Source organism: Sarcophilus harrisii, chromosome 3 (assembly GCF_902635505.1).
Source record: "Sarcophilus harrisii chromosome 3, mSarHar1.11, whole genome shotgun sequence".
In the NCBI taxonomy this organism is placed as follows: Eukaryota; Metazoa; Chordata; class Mammalia; order Dasyuromorphia; family Dasyuridae; genus Sarcophilus; species Sarcophilus harrisii.
The window spans coordinates 71,532,450-71,554,129 of NC_045428.1; the positions used below are offsets into that span (position 1 = coordinate 71,532,450).

The following is a 21,680-nucleotide window of genomic DNA, read 5'->3' on the forward strand; positions in this document are numbered from 1 at the left end:
AATCAATTGTGATTACAATGGGTTTCATAGTAACCTTGATAAAACAGAAGTATTATTACATAGGAAATAGAGGCTGACAATGACTTTTTATATATTTTAGATTACCTGAACCCTGTGGAAGAGAACCCTTTTGTTTCTCGGCGAAAGAACGGTGACCTGCAAGCCCTGGATAACCCTGAATATCATAATGCTTCCAATGGGCCACCGAAGGCAGAGGATGAGTATGTCAATGAGCCACTGTACCTCAACACCTTTGCCAACACCTTGGGAAATGCAGAGTACCTGAAGAACAATGGACTACCCGGACCAGAGAAAGCCAAGAAAGCTTTTGACAACCCTGATTACTGGAACCACAGCCTTCCTCCTCGGAGCACCCTTCAACACCCAGACTACCTGCAAGAGTACAGCACAAAATATTTTTACAAACAGAATGGACGGATCCGGCCTATTGTGGCAGAGAACCCCGAATACCTCTCCGAGTTCTCCCTGAAGCCAGGCACTGTGCTGCCTCCTCCACCCTACAGACACCGAAACACGGTGGTGTAGGTCTATTAGTGTTCCCCAAGTGGAGAGACCCTTCCTCTCCAGTGTCCATGTCCCATCCCTCTTTGGTTCCCCTTCTCTTTCTCTTGTGGGCTTCCTCTACTTTCCAGGCCAGTCTTTTTGAGATGTCCAAACAGAAGCTGTAAAGGATGCAGTGAGAAAATGAAAAGTCCCACGCTGTTCTAGTTTGGAACTTAGAATAAATGAAAGAAAGAGAAAGACAGGAGGGATCACAACTGTTTTTGGTTTCTCCACATGGGGAGTCAAGAGAACAGAACAGACAGGGAAGGACCAGTAAATGTCACTGGGCAGTGTCGCCTGCTGTCAAAATAGTTCTTGGTTTTTAAAACTCAGATGCCATTGAGAAAGTCACGTGGTGTCCGTTTCTATCAGCAGGAACTGATGAGCGCATATTCAGCATTCCTGGAAATCATAATGTAGTTTCCATTAGGAAAAGGACAATTTTTTTTTATATCACATATGATAGAATAATAATTGAGATTGAGAATCCAATTTCTGTAACAATTTCTATCCTGGCAACTGAAAATGGCTAACTCAGCTTTCATAATTATTTAAATCTCCATCAAAGTTATAATAATTTTGTGATTTCATGTCTTTGGCCAATCCCTTCGTCTTAGCCCCTACTCCAATTTTGTCCCTTTTTATTTCTAATTGTAGAAATTTTACATTGATTTGAGTACATATCATTAACATTTTTAAATGTGTTGAAATATTTTAACAAAATAGTTTGAATAAAAATTCCTCTTAGGACTGCAAAAATGGCAAAACATCAAATATCCAATTTTTTGAGGTTATCAAGGAGGCCAAGACATAAGATTTATACAACCAAAATCTAGCTTTCATGATTTATTGTAATAAATACAAGACCCACATACATAATGTACATTTCCCAAAACTTTTACTACTGCTTTAATTCATTTTTGATAATAGTTAAAAAGTCGTAGGCAATGCTGGGTCTAAGAGAGAAACCAAGAGACAGTTCCATGTGGTTCATGAAAACTGCTGATATTTTTCAGGGGTGGCCCATTGAGTAATCTTTTTAAACTGGAAGGAAAACACTGGATTGGATGAGCTTACATACCTGGCAAAATGGCTCAGGAATGTAGTTTGCACTTAAGCTATGATTTTATTTGTTCTCATTCTGAACTCTTCTGGATTTTGAAAGAAGCAATATGGAAGTGACCAGCAAATTCAAATTATTTAAATATTTTTTTTAAAAGAGTAATGAGGAAGAAAGACTGTGGAGATGCCAAACCAAGTAAATCGCATCTTTGGAACAGTATCCAAGGATTACGGGAGGGCCAAGCACATTGTCTCCCTGTGACATTCAATGATGTGTGGAGAAAGGCCACCCAGTCCACATCCTCCATATGAAGGAAATTGAACCGAGCAAGACCTGAGCTGAAGTCCATTAAGTGTCTAGTATTAAAATTATAGTTGTTGAATTAGAAGTTAACTCTAGCACATAAGGTGGTATAGTATGTAGAAGGTTAAAAACATACAGACATGCATGGCTCAGAGGAATTGGGATTATAAAAACTATAAATGATCATGATGCTTTTTCCAAGCTTTGATTTTATTTTCTGACACACTGACAAACTTTTGTATAATGAGTGCAGTTTTATTTAACCATTACAGTACCTCTTATTTGGAAAACATTTCCATGGTATCATTGTGAATTTTAATGCTAAATAGATGTGAGATGGTGATGGGCCTAGTGGCAAGAATAAGAGCTTCAAGTGCACTAGAAATGTTCTTCTTTGGGGTGTGAGTAGAAAAGAATAAATTCTACCTAAGATAAACAGACTTAGAGACAAATTAAAATCTAAAACCTATATTTAAGCAATTTCATTGAAAACGATCACTGACCTTTTAGAGGCGATTTGGGGAAACCCCAAAAGTAAAGGCCATTTTTCTATATAGTTTGTAAGAGTAAATTGCCTTAGAGTGGTCATTGAGTTCTTTTATTTGTACATATTCTTGTTGGACTCTTATCATTCAGGGACTGTTAACAGAGACTGATTTTTTTTTTTGTCCTCTGTAATTTGGAAAGTGTACCTTGTGATTTCATTCACAGAGCAAGGGTAATCAAGATGCTGCTACCAATTACATTAAGTGCTACCATTACATTACGAACTAGGCTAGAGTGATATGGAAACCCTACATAAATTGGACTACTGGGCAGACAAACTCAAGAGGACTCAGAGCTAGTCTTAACAGCTTTGTCACCAAGAAATCAGCTCTACTAATAGAAATGCTAGTAGTAATTAGGGGACTTTAGCCATAGACTCCAGAAAGAGAACAGTCAAGAAAAGGAAGTCTTACCAAGCCATGAAAAAGAGAAACAATGTCAAGGGAGGAATATAAATTCTTCCAGAATAGCACCAGCAACTAGAGTGACTTCCTGGAGAAAAGAAGTAAAATGAGGGAATCCTCAATAATTCAGGGTTTACTAGGGACATATCAGTAGCCTTCAGCCCATTCATTCATTTGAATGGATCTCTTAAACAAAGAGTCTTCATCACATAGGTTTCTAATATACTTTTTTTTTTAAATCCATTCTGTCTCCAGGTAGTCAGTAATGACAATATTTTCCTCATCTCTCCTATTTAAAAAAATGCTATATAATATTTACAGAGTATTTACTACAATAGTACTTGGTTATCATGAAAAATGATGAAGAAAATGGTTTCTTAGGGCAGTATATGAAGGTTCTGCTGAGGTGATAGGCAAGTGGTTTCTGGGAACTAAGATTATCTCAATTCCACTGCAAGAATAAAAAAAGATCTGATCCCTATGGCTCAGATTAGGTTCCAGTAGTATATGGATCAATAGTATACTGTGTAATTCAGATTGAGCCAAATAGCTCTGATTATTCTCCCTTAATTATACCAGGGATATTCATGTATATTCTAAGAAAGGTAACTGGATGTGATATGCTAGGAAGAGAGTGAAAATATTTCAGCGGTTTCCAAGATGGTGGGTTTTGGCTAGTAGAGCCAAACATAAAACAAAATAAAATAAAACAAACAAACAGAAAAAAACTGCAATAAGGATCTAGGTAGTTCTCCAGGGGATCAGATGCCAGAGGATGATTGTACTAATGGGAACTTTCAGTTCACTTATGTAAATTTGTGATATCTTAAAGTAAATTTCAAGTGAGTGAACTTTTCAAATCTACCAACATTGTTTGTAGATAAACCCACCTTGGGAAATCACATTTCCAGAAATGAAAAGCTTTGAAGATAAGTTGGTTATTAATATAGTTAAGTAGCTCTTAGATGGTGAGATATAAAGAGTCTCCCTGCTCCTAAACTGGTTTAGGTCCCTGTGCCTATGGAAGCATCTCAAAAAGGTTTGTGTACATATGTGTGTGTTTTTTCCCATGGAGACATTTTTCTCCTGGCATTCCTAATGGCATAAAGAAAATTTATGTCAGGCCAGAAGTTGAACCATTTTTCCAGTAAGCTTCTTTAAAACAATAAATAGAATTGAGTGAAATTTAGTCAAAGAATTAAAAATGAAAGTCAAAGTTGAGTATTTCATCTCTTTCAATATAAATGACCAAAAGGGCAAGAGGATTCAACATCAGTCATTGCACAGATAGATTACAAAGCATAAGATAGAAAATAGTCTCACTATATATATATATATATATATATATATATATATATATATATATGTTTTTATGGAAGGACAGTTAGGTGCATGGGTACCTCTATTATTGGAGTAAATCAAGGAAAAAGACTTCAGGGTCTTAGCTGCTAAATGAAGCTGGATCATCTATCTTCTTTTGTTAAGAGTGAACAAATTGTTTCCCCTTAACTTCTACAGGAAAAGATGTAAATACGTGTTTGCTCTGGAGCTATCTAATTCTTCTTTCAAAACTTGAATTATTTATTCCGTGGTAATTGTTGCTTGTTAAACTATTTTATTCAGTCATAAGACATTAAGAAGAAAGTCATGAAAGCTCATGAGCAGCTCTGCTCTGGCACTGGAAGAGGAAAACATTTTCTCTGAGCACTGGACAAGTAAACCAAACAAAATAACTAACCCCAGAATACTTGATAATAAAAAAAGTAGATGCAGAGGGAGAAATTTAGGGTTGGTTGAACACAAACAAACAAACTGCCATCAGAATCCTTGCTTTCTGGATAGATCATGAGAGCTATTAAAAGAGCCAAACCCACCAATAACAACTTGTTTTATGGAGTTTTTGTGCTATGGTTCTTTTTTTAAGATGGCATACTAAAAGATACCTTCAAACACTGAAATAAATGTTTTTGACTGTTTTTGTTTTTAAACCTCTCTTTAGACTTTTCTCTGTCTTTTTATTTAATATCATGTAAATCCAGTTGAGGGATTAGGGAAGAGAATATATCACCATCTCAAATAAAAATGAGCTTTAATCACTAACCAAGATTCATTTACAATAAAAAAAAATTCTCTCATTTGGTGTGTTGGGATATAGAGATAGCACATGTGTATGTGGGGTAATTTCACTCCCTCACACATTTTGTTTCTTTTTCTTAAGACCTGTTAGTGAAATATGTATGCTATTATTTGAGTGAAAACTATAATTGCACTCTTCTTCTCAAAAAAAAAAAAAGAAAAGAAAAAGAAACAAGACAATGAAATATAATAGACCACTCTTTACGTTTCAATTGGCTTGAATACCAGATAGTGACTTAATAATTCACAGTTTGCATTATTGGAAGTGTTTTTTCTCCTCAGTTTTCTGAAAGGGAAAGCTCCTGACAAAAAAACTATTTGAGTATATGCATGCATGTTGATGTACATCCAATTGGAGAACAACCCAGAACCCAGGGGAGATGTACAACGAAGAGGATATTGAGCCAGTTGCTCAGGCAGAAATGACACTGGATAGATGTTGATTAGCTGAAAGCATCATTTTAAAAAAGAGGAATAACAAAGAAACCGAGTCCTTACTATGACTAATATTGCAATGGGACTATCTATTTCCGATTAGATAAGAATAAATGCAAGTAGTTCAGCCCCAGCGATACCTCAGTAAACATATATTTCTATAGCATCAAACCTGACGTCTGCTGTGTGTAGTCTCTCAGGTCAGAAACCCTTCTGTTTCTATGTTAACACTGCCGGCTGTTCTATGTCTTTTAATTAAAAGAAAATATTTCATAAAATTACAGAAGCTACAGACAGCCTCATTCATTTTTATGGAGCAGTGATAAAAATAGGGCATCTTCCTCTTACATACATTTACACATATTTCCTTCCTTGTCCCTTGACAATGGTAATACTTTGGGTGGGATAAAATTTTCCCAGAGTCATGAGCTAATAGAAATCCTAAACTTGTATTTTATATGGAAAAGTCAGTTTTACTTCCCCAGGCTTACTCTGGAATTCACTTTTTTCTAAAATTAACTTGGTCAGTAAATGATCAACTTGTTAAAAATCACAGAAATTATTTCTACTAAAGAATCATTTGGTCTTCAGTTTTAAAGCTCCTTTTTCACTAAAAATAAGAACATATAAATAAACAAAAAACCCCACACCATTTCCTGAGAGCCAAATTGATGGAGCTGATGTAAATTTTTATTCTCACAAACCCTTTCTTTATACCCTCCTGTTACTCAAAGCAAAACATCAACCTTTCTTCCCATTCCTCTTGGAACCACTGCCCATCTTCTGCTCACTTTCTCACCAATTATTCCATGATTCCTTTCTTAATGCCATCCTGGAGCCCTGATGATTGATCCCTTATAAGCCATAGTGGACCCTTAAGGTCTTGTACCTCACTTTGTGAAATACTGATCTAAGCTGTCCCCACAAACACAAGAATGAATTCTGTATTACGTAGCCAAGTGATTTGGCCATGGTTTAGGGATTTTGTTAGTTGTTGGGTTTTTTAGTTGTTGTTGTTTTGTTGGCTTGTTTTTAGCATTTCACCAAGAATTCCAGTTACTCTGCTTATCTATTATAAGTTTTCCCAAAAGGATAGATTCACATATCATGTCTTATGCATATTAATGTTGGATGAGAGGCTGGTCTTCAATGAATCTTGCAACCCTTCTGAATACATATAACACATGTACACAAGACTTTGAATTTTAGTTTTCCCATAAAAAAAAAGATAATCGGAGGTTTGATTTTTTTAAAGCAACAATTAATATTCATTTTCCATTCTTTTTCAATAATTTATTTTTACTTCCAGGCCTCAAATTTTAATAGTGTTATTTTATATAAAATCTTTTAAAATGGAGTCTAATGGAATAACATTTTTTTTGAAGAAAAAGATAAGAAGTGTACCACTTTGAAGCATCTTCTAGTGCTTTTGTCATCATGCGATATGATCAAAATTCATGCTTTGGGATAGTATATCATTTTTCCCTACCTTTATTCTTTCAAGGGCAGTTTCTCTTTTAATGCTCCAGTGAGCCTTATGCCAATAATCAAAAGTGTTCCTTTTTTCTACAAAGTCATTCTAAAAAGGGTAACAAAACAAGAAAACATACTTTCATACCTGGAAGAAACAGTCAACATGTCTCAAACCATTTTGTCATAACTCTTATTTCCATTTCCAATGAACAGATATTTCTCCCTAACCCAGAAGTCTTTTTTTTGTTTCCTATGATATAAATCCAGTTTTCAACTTTGATTTATAGTGTTTTCAATGAATAGGGTTTGCTATACTCCCTTTTTTTCCTGAAGAGAGATTCACTTGCCCTAGAGCTTCCTGATCTCTCAGGAGCTTGAAGAGGGAGTGAAGAAACAATACCCAAACCATAGCACTCTGAAGACTGACACCTTTTGGGATTACCACAGTACCCCACTGGGAACATTATTTTCTAAGTGTAGATATGTAAGCTGTTCTTTTAAAGTAAGGTACTATGAAATATGTAGCATAAACTGGTACTGCTGTTAAATGGGTCGATTATTAAACTGAGCAGCTGTATGTAGGCAGCTAACTTTGAATGTGCACCCCACCAAAGGCTGGTGTCCACATCTCCATGCTGTATGTACTAGTTGCCCAGTGTTTTTGCATGTTACAGTTACATTCTTTAAAATATTTTGGTAGGCTTAGATTCCTATCCCTTACATTGACTCCAACAAAAGAGAATGATATTAACTTGAAGGCCAGTCCATAGCACAAACAAAATACCCTTAGTTTTCTTCTAAAGAATCTTCTAGATATCCACCCCCATTCTCTCCTCAAAGCCTTTATAGTGAGATCCATTTAAATAGTAAAGGTGAGACATTACCTAAAAGACCAAGGCTGGGAGTATCTTATCCATATGTATTCATTTTCTAATGTTCTGAACTTGTCAACATAAAATAACCCTCACTCTTATGAAGTATCTTCAAGGAACAGAGATGTAGCAACAGCACCTTTTTGGGTAAGAAATCCATATTTCATTTACACCCCTACATTCAAAGTTAGCTGCCTCTTTTTTTGAAATAAAAAACTACTACTGTATGTTACTTTGAAAATGTGAATAGTATTTTTATAGCTTGTTAAAAGACATGGCTAGTTGCATTTGTAAATAAGGATAATGTTGCTTTTATTTTCTTTTGTGGACATCTTTAATTGGAACATAATTGTCTTTAGGATTGATTTGTATATAAGTAATTGACTTGTGATTTTTTTTTTCTTTTTGGTTGGAAGGTATCATTTTGACATTCTGTGTGATTCCGTGTTTAGCACTATTGTGGCGTGTTCAAACTTCTGCATTTGCTTACACAATAGGATATGCCAATTGTGTGTGGTGTAATGTTCTTTTAACATTTTTTTCTATTTCAGCTATGAAGGATTATGCACTTAACACGTACTAACTTTTTAATATTAGGTATATATTTTAGTATAATTTCCCCCTTTTATTTTTTTCCTCAAAAAAACAAAAACACAAAAAAATACCCCACAGGTTTCCCTTTTCCTTCCCCCCATTGTTGTTTGAGAATGAGGGAGAACCAGTATCATTAATTTGTGTGATTTAGGCTCTATTTCAGTTCTTTCTCAAGTTCCATCTTTTGGATCTTGGGTAAGAGCTTCACTTGTTTAAGGCAATTGTAGAATGTGACCTGCTTTGCCTCATTCCACTCTGATCATCCAGCTGAACAATTTGAAAACTGTTCTGCTTTTTTGTTACATGAATCTGTCAGAAATATATTTTTAATTTAATATAAATGAAATTCAATAAAATATGAAACAAATGTCACTTTGTGTGCTTGAAATTTCTAAGCAGTTTGGGGAGATAGAGGATTCATTCTGGATTTGTAAATATGGGTTCATTTGTGTCCACTTCTGTGCATCCCTTTAATTATTCTCCCGATTCAAAAGGAATTCTTTGGTGGTTTGAAGTGTGCTAGCCATATGTCTTTTTTAAATCTTTTATCAATATGCCTGCTCATGCATATCACCTATAGTAGCTTGCTAATTATTTTCTGTTTAGTTTCTTTGGAAGGGGAAATTAAAAAGAAATACACACACAGAGAAAAGGAGAATTCATTTCTAGTATTATTTTCTACTCTGTGGACAACTAGATTTTACAAAAAAAAAATGGTATCAGGCTAACTTTATGTGTTACCCCGAGTGTACTAAGGGTGAGGAGGGGAAAGTGAGATGGCAATTAAGTAGGCACAGATATAAGGGAAGGCAAGGGGAAATGTTGTTTCAGACCTTGTTAAAAAGCAAAGGAATGCTATACCTCTTCATTATTGCTCACCCCTTGCTTTCCCCTCTCCCCTACCTTAGGGAAAGAGTTAGCCTTAATATTTCATTAATTATTAATTGCCTCAAGATAATTGGGGTTAAGAAACTTGCCTAGAGTAATTAATAAAACTATATATGTGTGCATATACACATACATACATATATATGTATACACACATATATACATTCCTCTGTGTTTTTGTGTGTGTCTATTATTAATTTGGGAGAGCATATTAACCCTTTAAACTTATAGTAAAGTTAGTATCCATGCTCTCAACTATAGATCCTCATATAAAGGGCATTTAACTATTTTAGCTTTCAAAGTCTCAGAACTGTAAGGCTGTAAGGGGCTTTAGAAAACCACACTCTATTTTAGTTCTTTCCTGAGTTCTAGCTTTGGATCTTGGGTAAGAACTTTACTTGTTTAAAGAAATCTTAGAATATGACCTTCTTTGCCTCATTACACTCTGATCATCCCAGCTGAACAATCTGAAAACAGTTCTACTTTTTTGTTCCATGAATCTGTCTGAAATATAATTTTAAATTAATATAAATGAAATTCAACGAAATATGAATTATGTATCTCAGATGACAAACTCAGAGAAGCAATGTCCAAAGTCAGAGAAATATTTAGAAGCTAGGGTTGGGCTGGGATCTAAATTTCTGGTAATTTTGCCACCAATCGTCATTCTTATCTTATAATCATTCAGTCAAAAAAAAAGTAATTAAGTACTTATCCTGACATTGTATTATATCTTGGGACATAAAGAAATGTAACAATATGGTCCTTTCCTCAAAGAATTTACATTCTAGAGGGAAGATAAAATACAAATACTATATATACAAATACATAGTTTTGCTATAATGCATATTTCAAAACCTTGAATTGATTCCAATATAATTGATGTCTTTGGAAATATTTTGAATATCTCACAAATTTCAAGTTTGCTTCTGCCCGATTTCTTCTGTGAGAAACAAAGAGAAAGCAGAAAACTATACTATTTCACAATAACCTATAAGCTACAACCCTTCTCAATTTCTGGTGATTTTGCTACTTATCATTATGCTTATCTTATAGTCATTCAGTCAAAAAAATAATTATTAAGTACTTATCATAACATTGCACTAAATCCTAGGGACATAAAGAAATGCAACAATGCAGTTCTTCCCTCAAGAAATTTATATTATAGAGGGCAGACAAAATGCAAATATTTTACATACAACATACACAGTTTGCTGTAATGCTTATTTCAAAACCATGAATTGCTTCCAATATAATTGATGTCTTAGGAAATATTTTGAGTATCACACAAATTTCAAGTTTGCTTCTACCCAATTTCTTCTGTGAGAAACAAAGAGAAAGCAGAAAACTATACTATTTCACAATAACTCTATGAGCTACAACCCTTCTAATGCCACATCAACTTCAGGCCTTTATGAAGTGAAGAAACAATACTGATTGCATGACTTCAGGTTAAGTCAAAAGCTATGGACAGAATAGGGTTGATCCAACCATCACCACCATCACTGGTTCTTTCCATGAGGCCACCAGGCTCAAGTTATACCCTTCCCAACTCAAGCAGAACTTTGCCAATCCTGCCTCAAAGAAAGTTGAGCACAGGGAGAAAAGCAGCCTTAGGTTACAAACATAGCTACTATTTATGTATTTCTTAACCATTTGACATGTATAAATCATACTACCATTTTATTAGGTTCCTATTTTTTTGTGTGTTTCACTGCCAAAGTTTTTGCATGTTTTACATTCAACTCCATTTTCCCTATAAGCCTTACGATTTTTATCATCCAGTGTTGAATAGCTGTGGTGATTTTTAAGAAGAATTATGTCTTCATGTAGTAGGATTGATTGTATACATTGCAAATGAAACATAACCTCAGAAAGATAAAAGGTGTAGGTTCCCACCCAGGAAAGATTTGAGCTCAGTCTTGAGGGTGGGATGGAAGAAACCATAAAAGCCATTTTGACCACATTGATCTTAATACCTTTCCCCTAGCTTTTTTCTCTAGATCAAGAGGATTTCCACATTTCTCTTTGCCTTCAGCATGAAGTGGCAAGAGACAATTAACCAAGGGAGTGAATTGGACCAAAGGGAGTTGCCACTAAGGGAGACTTTTTTTCCTCTTCATGTCTGTTATTCCCACTTAAAACTAGTGGTTTTCTTAAAACTAATTTACAGACTATCCTGTGTCTTAAACTGGTTTATTGACTGCATAAAAAATATGAGTATGAACTTGAAATACATTAAGAAAAGAAGGATGATAATGATCAAAAGGCACTAGTGACTTGTTTTAAAAATGGCATCAATTGTTCCTTTTAGATATAAGCTCAAGCTTCCAAAGACAGTTTAAAAAAAAAAAACTTTTTCCCCTTTCAGTCTTTTACTATGCTAATTAGAGACTCCATCAGGGCTGAAGCATATTATCACACAATTATTTTATAAATAAGTTAGTTAATTTCCTACTTTTACATGCTAAATAGCATATAAATTCTATTTTTCTGAGATACCCACTATAAAGGGTATGACTCTAATGCAATATCAGCACATCAATTAAAATAATGACAATAAAGGGGAAAGGAGATGGAGGCTCTGAGGATGTGAGGAAATGGAAGGCAAGAGGCTAAAGTGAAAATCAAAATTGAAACTCTTTCAACTATTTCCTAAGCAGTTTTCCAAAATCACCGAGACTCATGATATTTTCTTCCTACAAGCATTACTTTTACACATTTCTTACAAAATCTATATTTTAAAGGCGTTTCAACCTCAAGCCCCAAGATGCATATCATAACACAGGTTACAGTCATAAAACTGTATACCAAGCAGGTGCATAGTTAGTTAATTTTCTTCCCCTCCACAATCTTTCCAAGCTGCATGATAAACCATGGGGAGCAAAGCCACTAGACAACCATCTGAAGATTAGAAACAGAAGACTGTCACCCAGATAGCAATTTTAAAGCTATAAACAGAACAATTCACCACAAGATAGCAATCAGAAGCCTGTAAACCAAATGGTGCACACGAGACATGTGAATATTGAAATACCTGCACTTGCAAATTACCTGGAGGTATTTAAAAGAAAAATATCCACCTTGCAAAAATATTTGACCTGCTTCTACTTACTTAAAAAAATCAAGTACATGCTGCTTTCTCTCTTATAAAGAGTTCAATAAAATGACATAATCCAAACTGTCAGTTGAGAATAAAAACAGAATAGAGTTGCTCAATACCAAGCCCAGTGCTTCATTATGTGGCACATTGTTCTCAGTATTTTGTACAGAACCCTCTAGTAGTAGGCTCTCAGGAAATGATGAATGAATGGAGATTTATTTTGGATGGCAGTTGAGTTATTTGGAAAAGAGTGATTAACTTGGAATCAGGAGACCTGGGATCTGGTAGAACCATGTCCCAGACTATTCTGTTTGTATAGAATGATTGTGAGAATGGAACTCTTTATCAGCCTCCATTCTCTATTCCTCAAACTTCTGAGTATCTTTAAACAACTTTTGAGATATTGATTAGTGTATCTTTTAAACAGGTCTGGGACTTGATCTGCCAGATATTCCATCTGACTCTTCCTTGATATCTCTTTCTTAGTTACCAAATTCTTCCTTGGTTCACTCTGGGAAACCCTCGGGATTATATTTTCCCTATAAAAGATCTGCTCATCATAAAGCTCTTTTCTAAGTCCTTTTCAGCATTAAGCCTGCTATGAGATACTGTCTCTTAATGTCTTCCCTCTAATGACATCTTTCTCCTTATTTATATATAACTTTGGTTAATCTGCTAAACTCTTCTCTGGATCTAACCCACCAATCAATACCATACCCCGAGCTCATGGTACATTCCTTTAATGGATTCTTCCAAATTCCTTTTCTTGGTAACCCTGTTGCTTTCCCAACGCTATTTTATATTTGTCACGTCGTGCCTATTTTACCTCTTCATTTTATCTGTAACCTTTCCCCCTAAATAAACCTGTTTTTTGGCAAAGAGAATAACCATTGTTAATTTGTCACATGTTTATTTCAAACTGGGAATTGCTCCTCTGACCTCATCACATTGATAAGTTCACAATCATTTAGAAGACCACCAAAAAGTTGAAATATATTAAGTTTACACCATATGAGATTAGATTATGTATTTAGTATAAGAAAAATGGACCACACAATAGTGGATGGCAATGCGAAAGAAATATTTAATCTGCATTATTTTGATTTTTCAATATTATAATTTATGCCTAAATTCTTTTGATTGGTCCCAGAGATCAAAATTAGCTGCAATTAGAAAAATAATATGGAGGCAATTAGAGGTTTGAAAACAGAGAAAAGCCAAAATTTCTTAATATTTAGAATTAGCCCAAAATGGAATGAGTTGCCCTGACTAGTAGAAAGTAAGTTCCTGCATTACTGGGGGTCTTCTAGCAATATATGGTTGAACACTAGTCAGGAATCTAGTAGTTGGGAGCATTTTTCAATTGGGAGTGGCATAGAAGGCTACTTAAACTGTCCTTTTAATTCTGAAATTTAGTGATTCTGTTTCAGTCTCAATTCTCTTCAAATTTGTCATTAGAAGGTAGTATGTTTACAAAAATAACATTTAATGTGTGAGAAAAATTATCTATTTGGAAAATTTAGTTCAAGAATACAAAAACCAATAAACTGTTTTGGAAGAAAAACAAAACAGATAAAAAGATGTCTAATTACTGCCTGTCTCTGCCACTGAAAAAGTCATTGAAGACCCAAGGTTTTAAAAATGAAGACAATTACAAGGCTACATTTCTCTAAAATTAAATGTTCCAATGGGGCCCCCAAAGTTATTTCCTTAACAGGAACTTATGCACCTCTATAGAAACATGCAAGTTAAAACTGCTAGAAGACCATTCATTCTGAGAAAACATGGAAATATCTGATTTTTCTGAACTCTGAAGTATTTGTTGGTTCATTTTAGTATGATGGCTTCTGTCTACTTTGTGTTTCATTTCACTGTTATTGCCTGCTTATTCAGGAAACAAGAGATTCGTGATGAGAGCAGCTTACAGGTATTAAAACAAGTCAATCTACAGGTAAATTGTCTTCTGTTTTATGACTGTTTGTTTCTTTTTTAAAACTTGGCTTCCCTCCTACTACTTTCAGAAATGTGACATCTGTTGGCTATTTCCTAGAGTGCTGTGTCTTCTATTCGAACAACAATCTTTACATGAAGCATTCTGTTTACCTTTTTCCAGGATGTTATTTGGCTGGGGGCTCCAGACGGCCATCTTTCTGTACAGAATTCCATGGACATTCTCCAGATAAGGATCAGCTTCTGACAGTCCATTCTGTTTCTAATTTTCCATTGCCATCTGCCTTTGCTGGTTACTGAAATTAACCACAATAATGAATGGTACTGTTAGTAGACAAGAAAGCTTAAATTACTTCTTGGGCCAGAGGCGATGAGAAATTGTTCCATGAAAACCTATTCTTTTATTGAATGTGAATGTATTCTGCATTATTATTATTTTTAAATGCCTTGTTTTGAAGGAATCGAAGTAGGCAAACATATTCCTTTAACTTAGTTTTTAAATCATTTTGGAAAAATAGTATCAACAAATCTATCATATCAATCATATCAATGTGACATTCTCTTCAATAATGCTAGTCAGGGCTCATATATATTTGCTGATCATTTTCAGTACTTATCCCTGACTTCCCATCAATTATCCATAGGGAGTCCACTCAATATGTTGAGGGCATTCCTCATATTTTCTTGACTTTGAATGGATGGATCCCAATGGAATAATTGAACTATCCTTTGGTTGTCTCTTTGTCTTGCTATGCAGTTTCATTTATACTGTTCGCTGTGCATAGCTCTTAATATATGATATGTTGGAACCCTTTTCATATTCATTGTGGGCTTTTCCATTCATTTCTAGGTGATCCTAAATTTGAATTGTGAAGGAACAATAGTATTCCATGCCTTGGAACATGATATACACACGTGTAGCATTATATATGTATATATAATATGCATATAAGTGTTTGCACATATCTATAGTATGCTCATATACAGATACTTTTTTTTTTTTTTTTTTTTTTTTTTTGCTGAGGCAATTGGGGTTAAGTGATTTGCCCAGGATCACACAGCTGAGAAGTGTTAAGTGGCTGAAGCTAGTTTTGAACTCAGGTTCTTCTGATGCTCTATCCATTGTGCCACCTAGCTGCCTTACAGAGATATTTTTCATGTGTGCATGTTAATAAGTGTGCACATGGTTACACAATATGAGGCACATGTTATCATCTTTAGTGAGACTATGTGTACATACACACACACATATATTTACATGCACATACATGTATACAGGCATTTATGTGTGTATATACACATAAATTGTGTATAAATACTGAGTATTATTTATATATGTACACATGTGTATATATGTATACATATACATATACATATATTTCCTTATATGATTTTTATGGTTCGTTTCAGGAAGATTTTGGATCCTTAAAAAAAATCTTTCCATTTCCCAAAGACAATACAGCCCACTCTTTTATTCCTGCTTAAAAAATAGTATTGAATAAAAAACAGAAACCAACATTTACCAGACAGAATATTTTACTTCAAAAACAACAACCTACTAATAGAGCTTTGTTTGGATGCCAAGTATTTGTTGTTGCAGTTTTTGTTGTTATTGTTGTTTTGTAAAGCTGGCCCTTTTCTGTTTGAAATACTTGGGAACTTCCTTACTAATGGTGAGCATTGTTCTTTTCTTGCTTTATTTAAGTAATTATAGTATGATGAAATTCATTGATCCTGACATAAAAAAAAAATTTTGCAAACTCTATTGAATATGGTGAGTGATAAGAACAGATAAATGAAAAATAGTTTCACTACATAAACACCAATTTAGAGTTCCATAATTATCAATACTCTAATGTCCTACTTAATGTTAGGATTAGCCAACTTTAATTACAGCATTAAATAAATACCCTTATAAGGCATTACATACCCCAAGCTAAGTTTCTGTCTCTCACTAAATATTTATATTTCAAGACAGACAACTCTGATTTGGAAAAGGTGTTTTTTTAAAAAATTTTTCAGTGCCAATTAGTACATAGGAACAATATTTATTTAATTTTAGTTCACTGAAAGAGTTCATATATCAGCAAGGCAATTTGCTCAATTATGCACTAAAAGTTAATATCATTCCTATTACAGCAACTGAGGCATCTATAGATTATTTTGTTAACGTTATAATTTTACATATTATTTATTAATAAATAAAATATTAGGCAACATACCAAAGACTTGGTACTGGAAAAAAGGTACTAGGTTTATCTTAACATCTTATTAATATCACACAGATGATAGTTTAGGACCTTCATTATTTAAAAAATATATATTTTCCTATTTTCAAAAATGAGCATACAGCTAGACAGTGTTTTGCAACTGATTTTTTTTTTATTTCTTTGAAATGTTTGAGTTGTATTTTGGATGCATCTCTATCAGAAGTTAATTAATAGAATATAGTTTTGAAAAAAAGAGTAAAGGAAAAAATTAATATTTAAGGAAATAAGTTAGAAAATCAAAAACAGAAAAAAAAAATAATGCCACTATAAAAATCATCATAACAAGGACCATGTTTATTGACATTATAAATTTTGGTATATCTAATCCAGTCAAATTTCAGTACTCAGTGAGCAGGATGTAATGTCCTATTTTGTATGACTATTTTGGAGTATTATACTTTCAGCAATAGAAATATAATAGTCTGGGGTCTCTATGTAAATCAACTGACTTTGTTGGTTTTCCCAGATTCCTCCAGCTCCTCAATAACAACACATATGCATATACACACAACAACAACAGCAACCACAACAACAATAATAAAGAGAATAATGACCAGATAGATACTCTCAAAGACATTACAGCTTTAATTTTCAAATGTGTCAAAATTTAAATTATGCACAGAATATAAATTTTTCCTCCAGTGACAACCATTTTTATGGACTAATTCAGAGATTATATAGGTTGAAAATTATATAATGAAAAATATTGACAGATTGCTTTCAGGACTAGAGACAGAGTGGAACAACCAAATACTGACAATGATCCTAGAGCCCTTGCTAAAGGTAGTAATAGCCCTTCTATTGAAACCAGGGATCAAGAAGCAGAGTCATGATCAGAAGTATAGTCATTTCCCACCTGGTCAAATATCTGGGACATTTTTCAGAGGAAGGAAGATGAGAAAATAGAGAAGATAGACTTCAGTGGTATAATCCTGTAAGATCAGATGAAGAAAAATTAATGTTGCTAGGAATGAGGATGATGTGTCATCTGGAACATATCAAAACTAATTGGAATAGATTAGTTCCAAATGAACTTTGAAGCTTGAAGGTATTGATTTTACAACATGTTGAATATATGCTGGGTTTTTTGCTTCCTTTTAGCTTCCCCAAAATGACTAAGATTCCGTAAGTTTCCCTTCTGAGACTTCTGAGTTCCTTTAATATGAAACTAGGATTGGCTGCTTTTCACTCAGTCAGCCTATGCACAGAACACAAACCCATAAAATCAGCTATCTGAGAGACCATTTGTTATATCATTTGTTATCACTAGTTTGAGGGTGAGAGCCAAGTTGAGTACCAGCAATTCCCTTAACTATGGGATCTTAGAAAAATCACTTCATCTCTTATTGGTTTGATTTCTTCTTTCTTAAAACAAAAGTACTAAATGCGACAATATCTAATATTTTAGTGCAACAGCACCGTAATGAGACAACTAGCAATATTGCCTCCTCCTCCTTCTTTCTTTCTTTTTTTCTTTCTTTTTTTGTTGAAGCAATTGGGGTTAAGTGACTTGCCAGGGTCACACAACTAGGAAGTGTTAAATATTTGAGTTTGAACTTGAACTCAGTTTTACAGTCTAATGGGTCAAGAGGGTATACAAATGGAAGTTGAAAAACAAGAAGGGTTAGAGAAAGCCAAAGGATAAATAATGTAGGTGGATTCAAAATCAAGCAGAGAAGCTTGTAGAAAATAAAATGATGGCTGGAAATTCTAAGGGAAGCTTTAATTAATAAATAAAATATGAGACTATATACCAAAGATGTATAATATTCAATCAGAGTAAAGCACTAGGTTTAATTATCTTAGCCTCTTATTAATATCACACAGATGATAGCTTAGGAACTTCATTATTTAAAAAAAAGATGCTTTCTTTTTACTGACATTGAGCTAAAGCACAGACTGTTCAATCCAACATGTAAGACTGACTACTTTTATAATATACTAGAATAATCCAATAATAATAACCATTTAAGCATGTGTTAAAATGCTAATGCTAGGTACTGTACTAAATGGTGTGGATACTTATTTTATTAAAATAAAGGGAGGCTTGGGAAATAATTTTTTTCTACCTTCCAACTCTTAAATCAGAAGAGTTGAGACAAATGAAAATACAGATAAGGTATGGAAAATTAAAATTGAAGCAATCTTTATGATGATGATGGAGTTGGAATCAAGCAGAGGAAATGATGGGAAGTGAAGAGGCTTAGTTTATATGAATCTTTCTTTGAAAAATTCTGTATTCCAGTCAAACTGGTTTGCTTATTGTCCCCTGAAAATAATAATTTAATCTCTTATCACTAGGACTTTGGATAGACTTCCTTTATGCCTGAATTTCATTGCTTCACCTCACATTTCTTATTTGTCATCTGATATACTTATGGTAAACTTTCTCTTTCTCCTCACATTTTCAGTTATATATTTATATTTACTTAGAAGTTCTATCCATCTAATATAAAAGGAAAGTTCCTTGAGGAACAGGACTATATATATATATAGATTAGATATAGATATTGACCAGGGATGGAAGAAATTTCTTTGTCTTCAGCATACAAGATAGATCCCTATGCATAAAAGACACTTAATATAGCCTTGTTGATTTGACTTAGATCTAAAGTTTCAAGTCTAAAATTTTATAATTTAACTCCCAGGTCTAAAATTCTCTGATCCCAGATATCTATGATATCAAAATCAACAAAAGTAAGATCCTGGAGAATTTGTCCTTTTCTTTCTTCAGGATGGAGTTAAATATATCGAGTATATTTAAATTTAAATAGAATTTAGGTGAGAAGAGTAGGTGATGTAAACTCTCTAATATTAAATAAATTTATATTAATAATGTGGGTATCATGTTCAGTTTAGGGCCTTGCACCTTAATCATGTTACAGAAAACCTGGAAACAATCCAGAGCAGAGGGACAGAAATGATTAATGGCTTGGAAATTAGGTCCTATGAGGAAAGGCTAAAATAACTGGGTTTATGTAGCCTAGAGACAAAAGACTGAGGAGGGAATTAATAAGTCTTCCAGTATATAAAGGGATCCTGAGTGACAGAGAACAGCTGTTCGTATCTTTCACAATTACTTCCCTTCCTCAATAATCACAAAATTAAAAGAAGCAAAGTAATCATTGGGGACTATTAGTGATATGGGTTATTTCTCCACAAACTTGGTCTCTGTAAGGGTCACTCCAGTGCTATTCTTCCTGTGTAGTTCTACTACAACTCTGAGTCTATCATTCAACCTTATATCCAGTTTTCCAGTCAAACCCAAATGGTACCTCAAAACATTCAACCTAGGTTTTTCTTTCAAAAGGTGACCAGTAGATTCTCTTTCCACTTTTTCTACTGCCTGTAAGAAATTTAGTTTCTTTTATAATTTTGTTCCCTCCTTTTTCTCTTTTACTCTTTCATCCCTTCCCTCCCTTCTTCTCTTCCTTTCTTCCTTATTTCCTTCTTTTTATGTATTCTCTCTCCCTCACTTTCTCAGCTTTCAAGTAGCACAATGATTCTTAAATCATCTCTATTTGACCTTTTTTTTTAGGTCAGTTGTTTTTGTGGTAACATCTTACATTTTGTTCTAGTTTTGAGCCTTTTAACTGTGCTTTGATATTTCTTATTGTTTCATTGAGGCATCAACAGAAGCCTATTTGGTCCATTTTAATTTTCAGATTGTTGTTTTGATATGGTTTTGTACCTCTTGTGCCAAGCAATAAATCCCTTATTAATTTTTTCTTTAATAGTTTTTTTTTTCCTTTTTTCCTCTAATGCTCCCATTTAACTTTTTAAAACTTTAGGTCACTTCTCCCAATAATTCCAGTTGAGTTTCTACCCAGAACATGTTTTGTTTTGTTTTGTTTTTCCTTTGAGGATTTGTTTGAAGATGTTTTGGAGGCATTCTCTTCATTTGGGAGTATAACTAGATTATCTTTTTCTTCATGATAGTTTTGTTAATTCTTTCATTCTATTATCTTACTTTGAATTTTAGATTGGAGTCTATCTTTTCATACTTCTAGAGGGAATGTCCGGGCTGAACTTATATATCCGAGAGTGTTGCTATTGAGCAATGCATTATTTAGGGATTTCAACAACAAATCATACTGGAGACGGCCATGCTTTCAGTGCTCTCAAAGTGGTATGATCATTAGCAAAAAGTCACCATTTCGCTCTTGGTCTGAGATTTACAATTTGTCTTTGGGTCTAAGCAATAAATCCTTGGGCTTTCCCCTGATTGAAGTACCAGGAAACGTGTGCTGATCTCAGTCACTGCCAGACATCTGGGAAGCTCATATGTATGCATTTCTGAATCCCAAAGTTATCATTCATTCTATAGATAGATGGATATAGATATAGATACACACACACACACACACACACACACACACACACACATATATATATATATATATATATATATATATGTATAATATATGTAATTGAAACTTTAATGTAAAAAAAACACTTGGGCTATACATGAACGTGCATAAAGTTATAGACATGCATATACATAAAATGTGCACATATTTTATGTATCAAAGCTCAAGATTTTATACATGATATGTGTCAATATAATTTATATTTTCCAGATCCAAATATGTATATGTAACTTGGCTCATATATTTCATACACATACACACACACACACACACACACACACACAAAGAATGCATATACAGTGAAAAGGGCATGGATTTTGGAATCAGAAGGTCTGTGTTCCAATCCAAGCTCTGCCACATATACCTGTATGATAATAGATAAGTCACTTAACCATTTTCAACTATTTCTTATCTATGACATGAAGGAATTGAACTAGAGGGTCTTTAAGAACCCTTAAAACTTTAATATTGATATATTCTGATCCTATGATATATGCAGGGATATATATTTCTATCTATATCTATATATTAATTTATCTGCTATTACATCTATCTCCAACACATACTTCCATGTTCAATGTGTGTATATAGATAGACAGATGATAGATAGATGGAAGGAAAGATGAAAGAAGGAAAGGATGGAGGGAGGGAGGGATGCAAGTCGGGAGGGATACAAGTAGGGAGGGATGAATGGAAGGAAAAAGGAAGG

At 33.9% G+C, this 21,680-nt stretch overlaps 1 protein-coding gene across 4 annotated transcripts in view; it reads left to right on the forward strand.

The window, feature by feature from the left end:
• Window positions 1-5,184, forward strand: part of ERBB4 (erb-b2 receptor tyrosine kinase 4) — a 1,320,366-nt gene extending 1,315,182 nt beyond the window's left edge. For all 4 annotated transcript variants that reach the window (XM_031963609.1, XM_031963611.1, XM_031963608.1 and 1 more), the window contains one exon: window positions 101-5,184. In XM_031963609.1, coding sequence (XP_031819469.1) covers window positions 101-546 — 446 coding nt within the window. In that variant the 3' untranslated portion in view covers window positions 547-5,184. The remainder of the gene's footprint in view (window positions 1-100) is intronic.
• The last annotated feature ends 16,496 nt before the right edge of the window (window positions 5,185-21,680 follow it).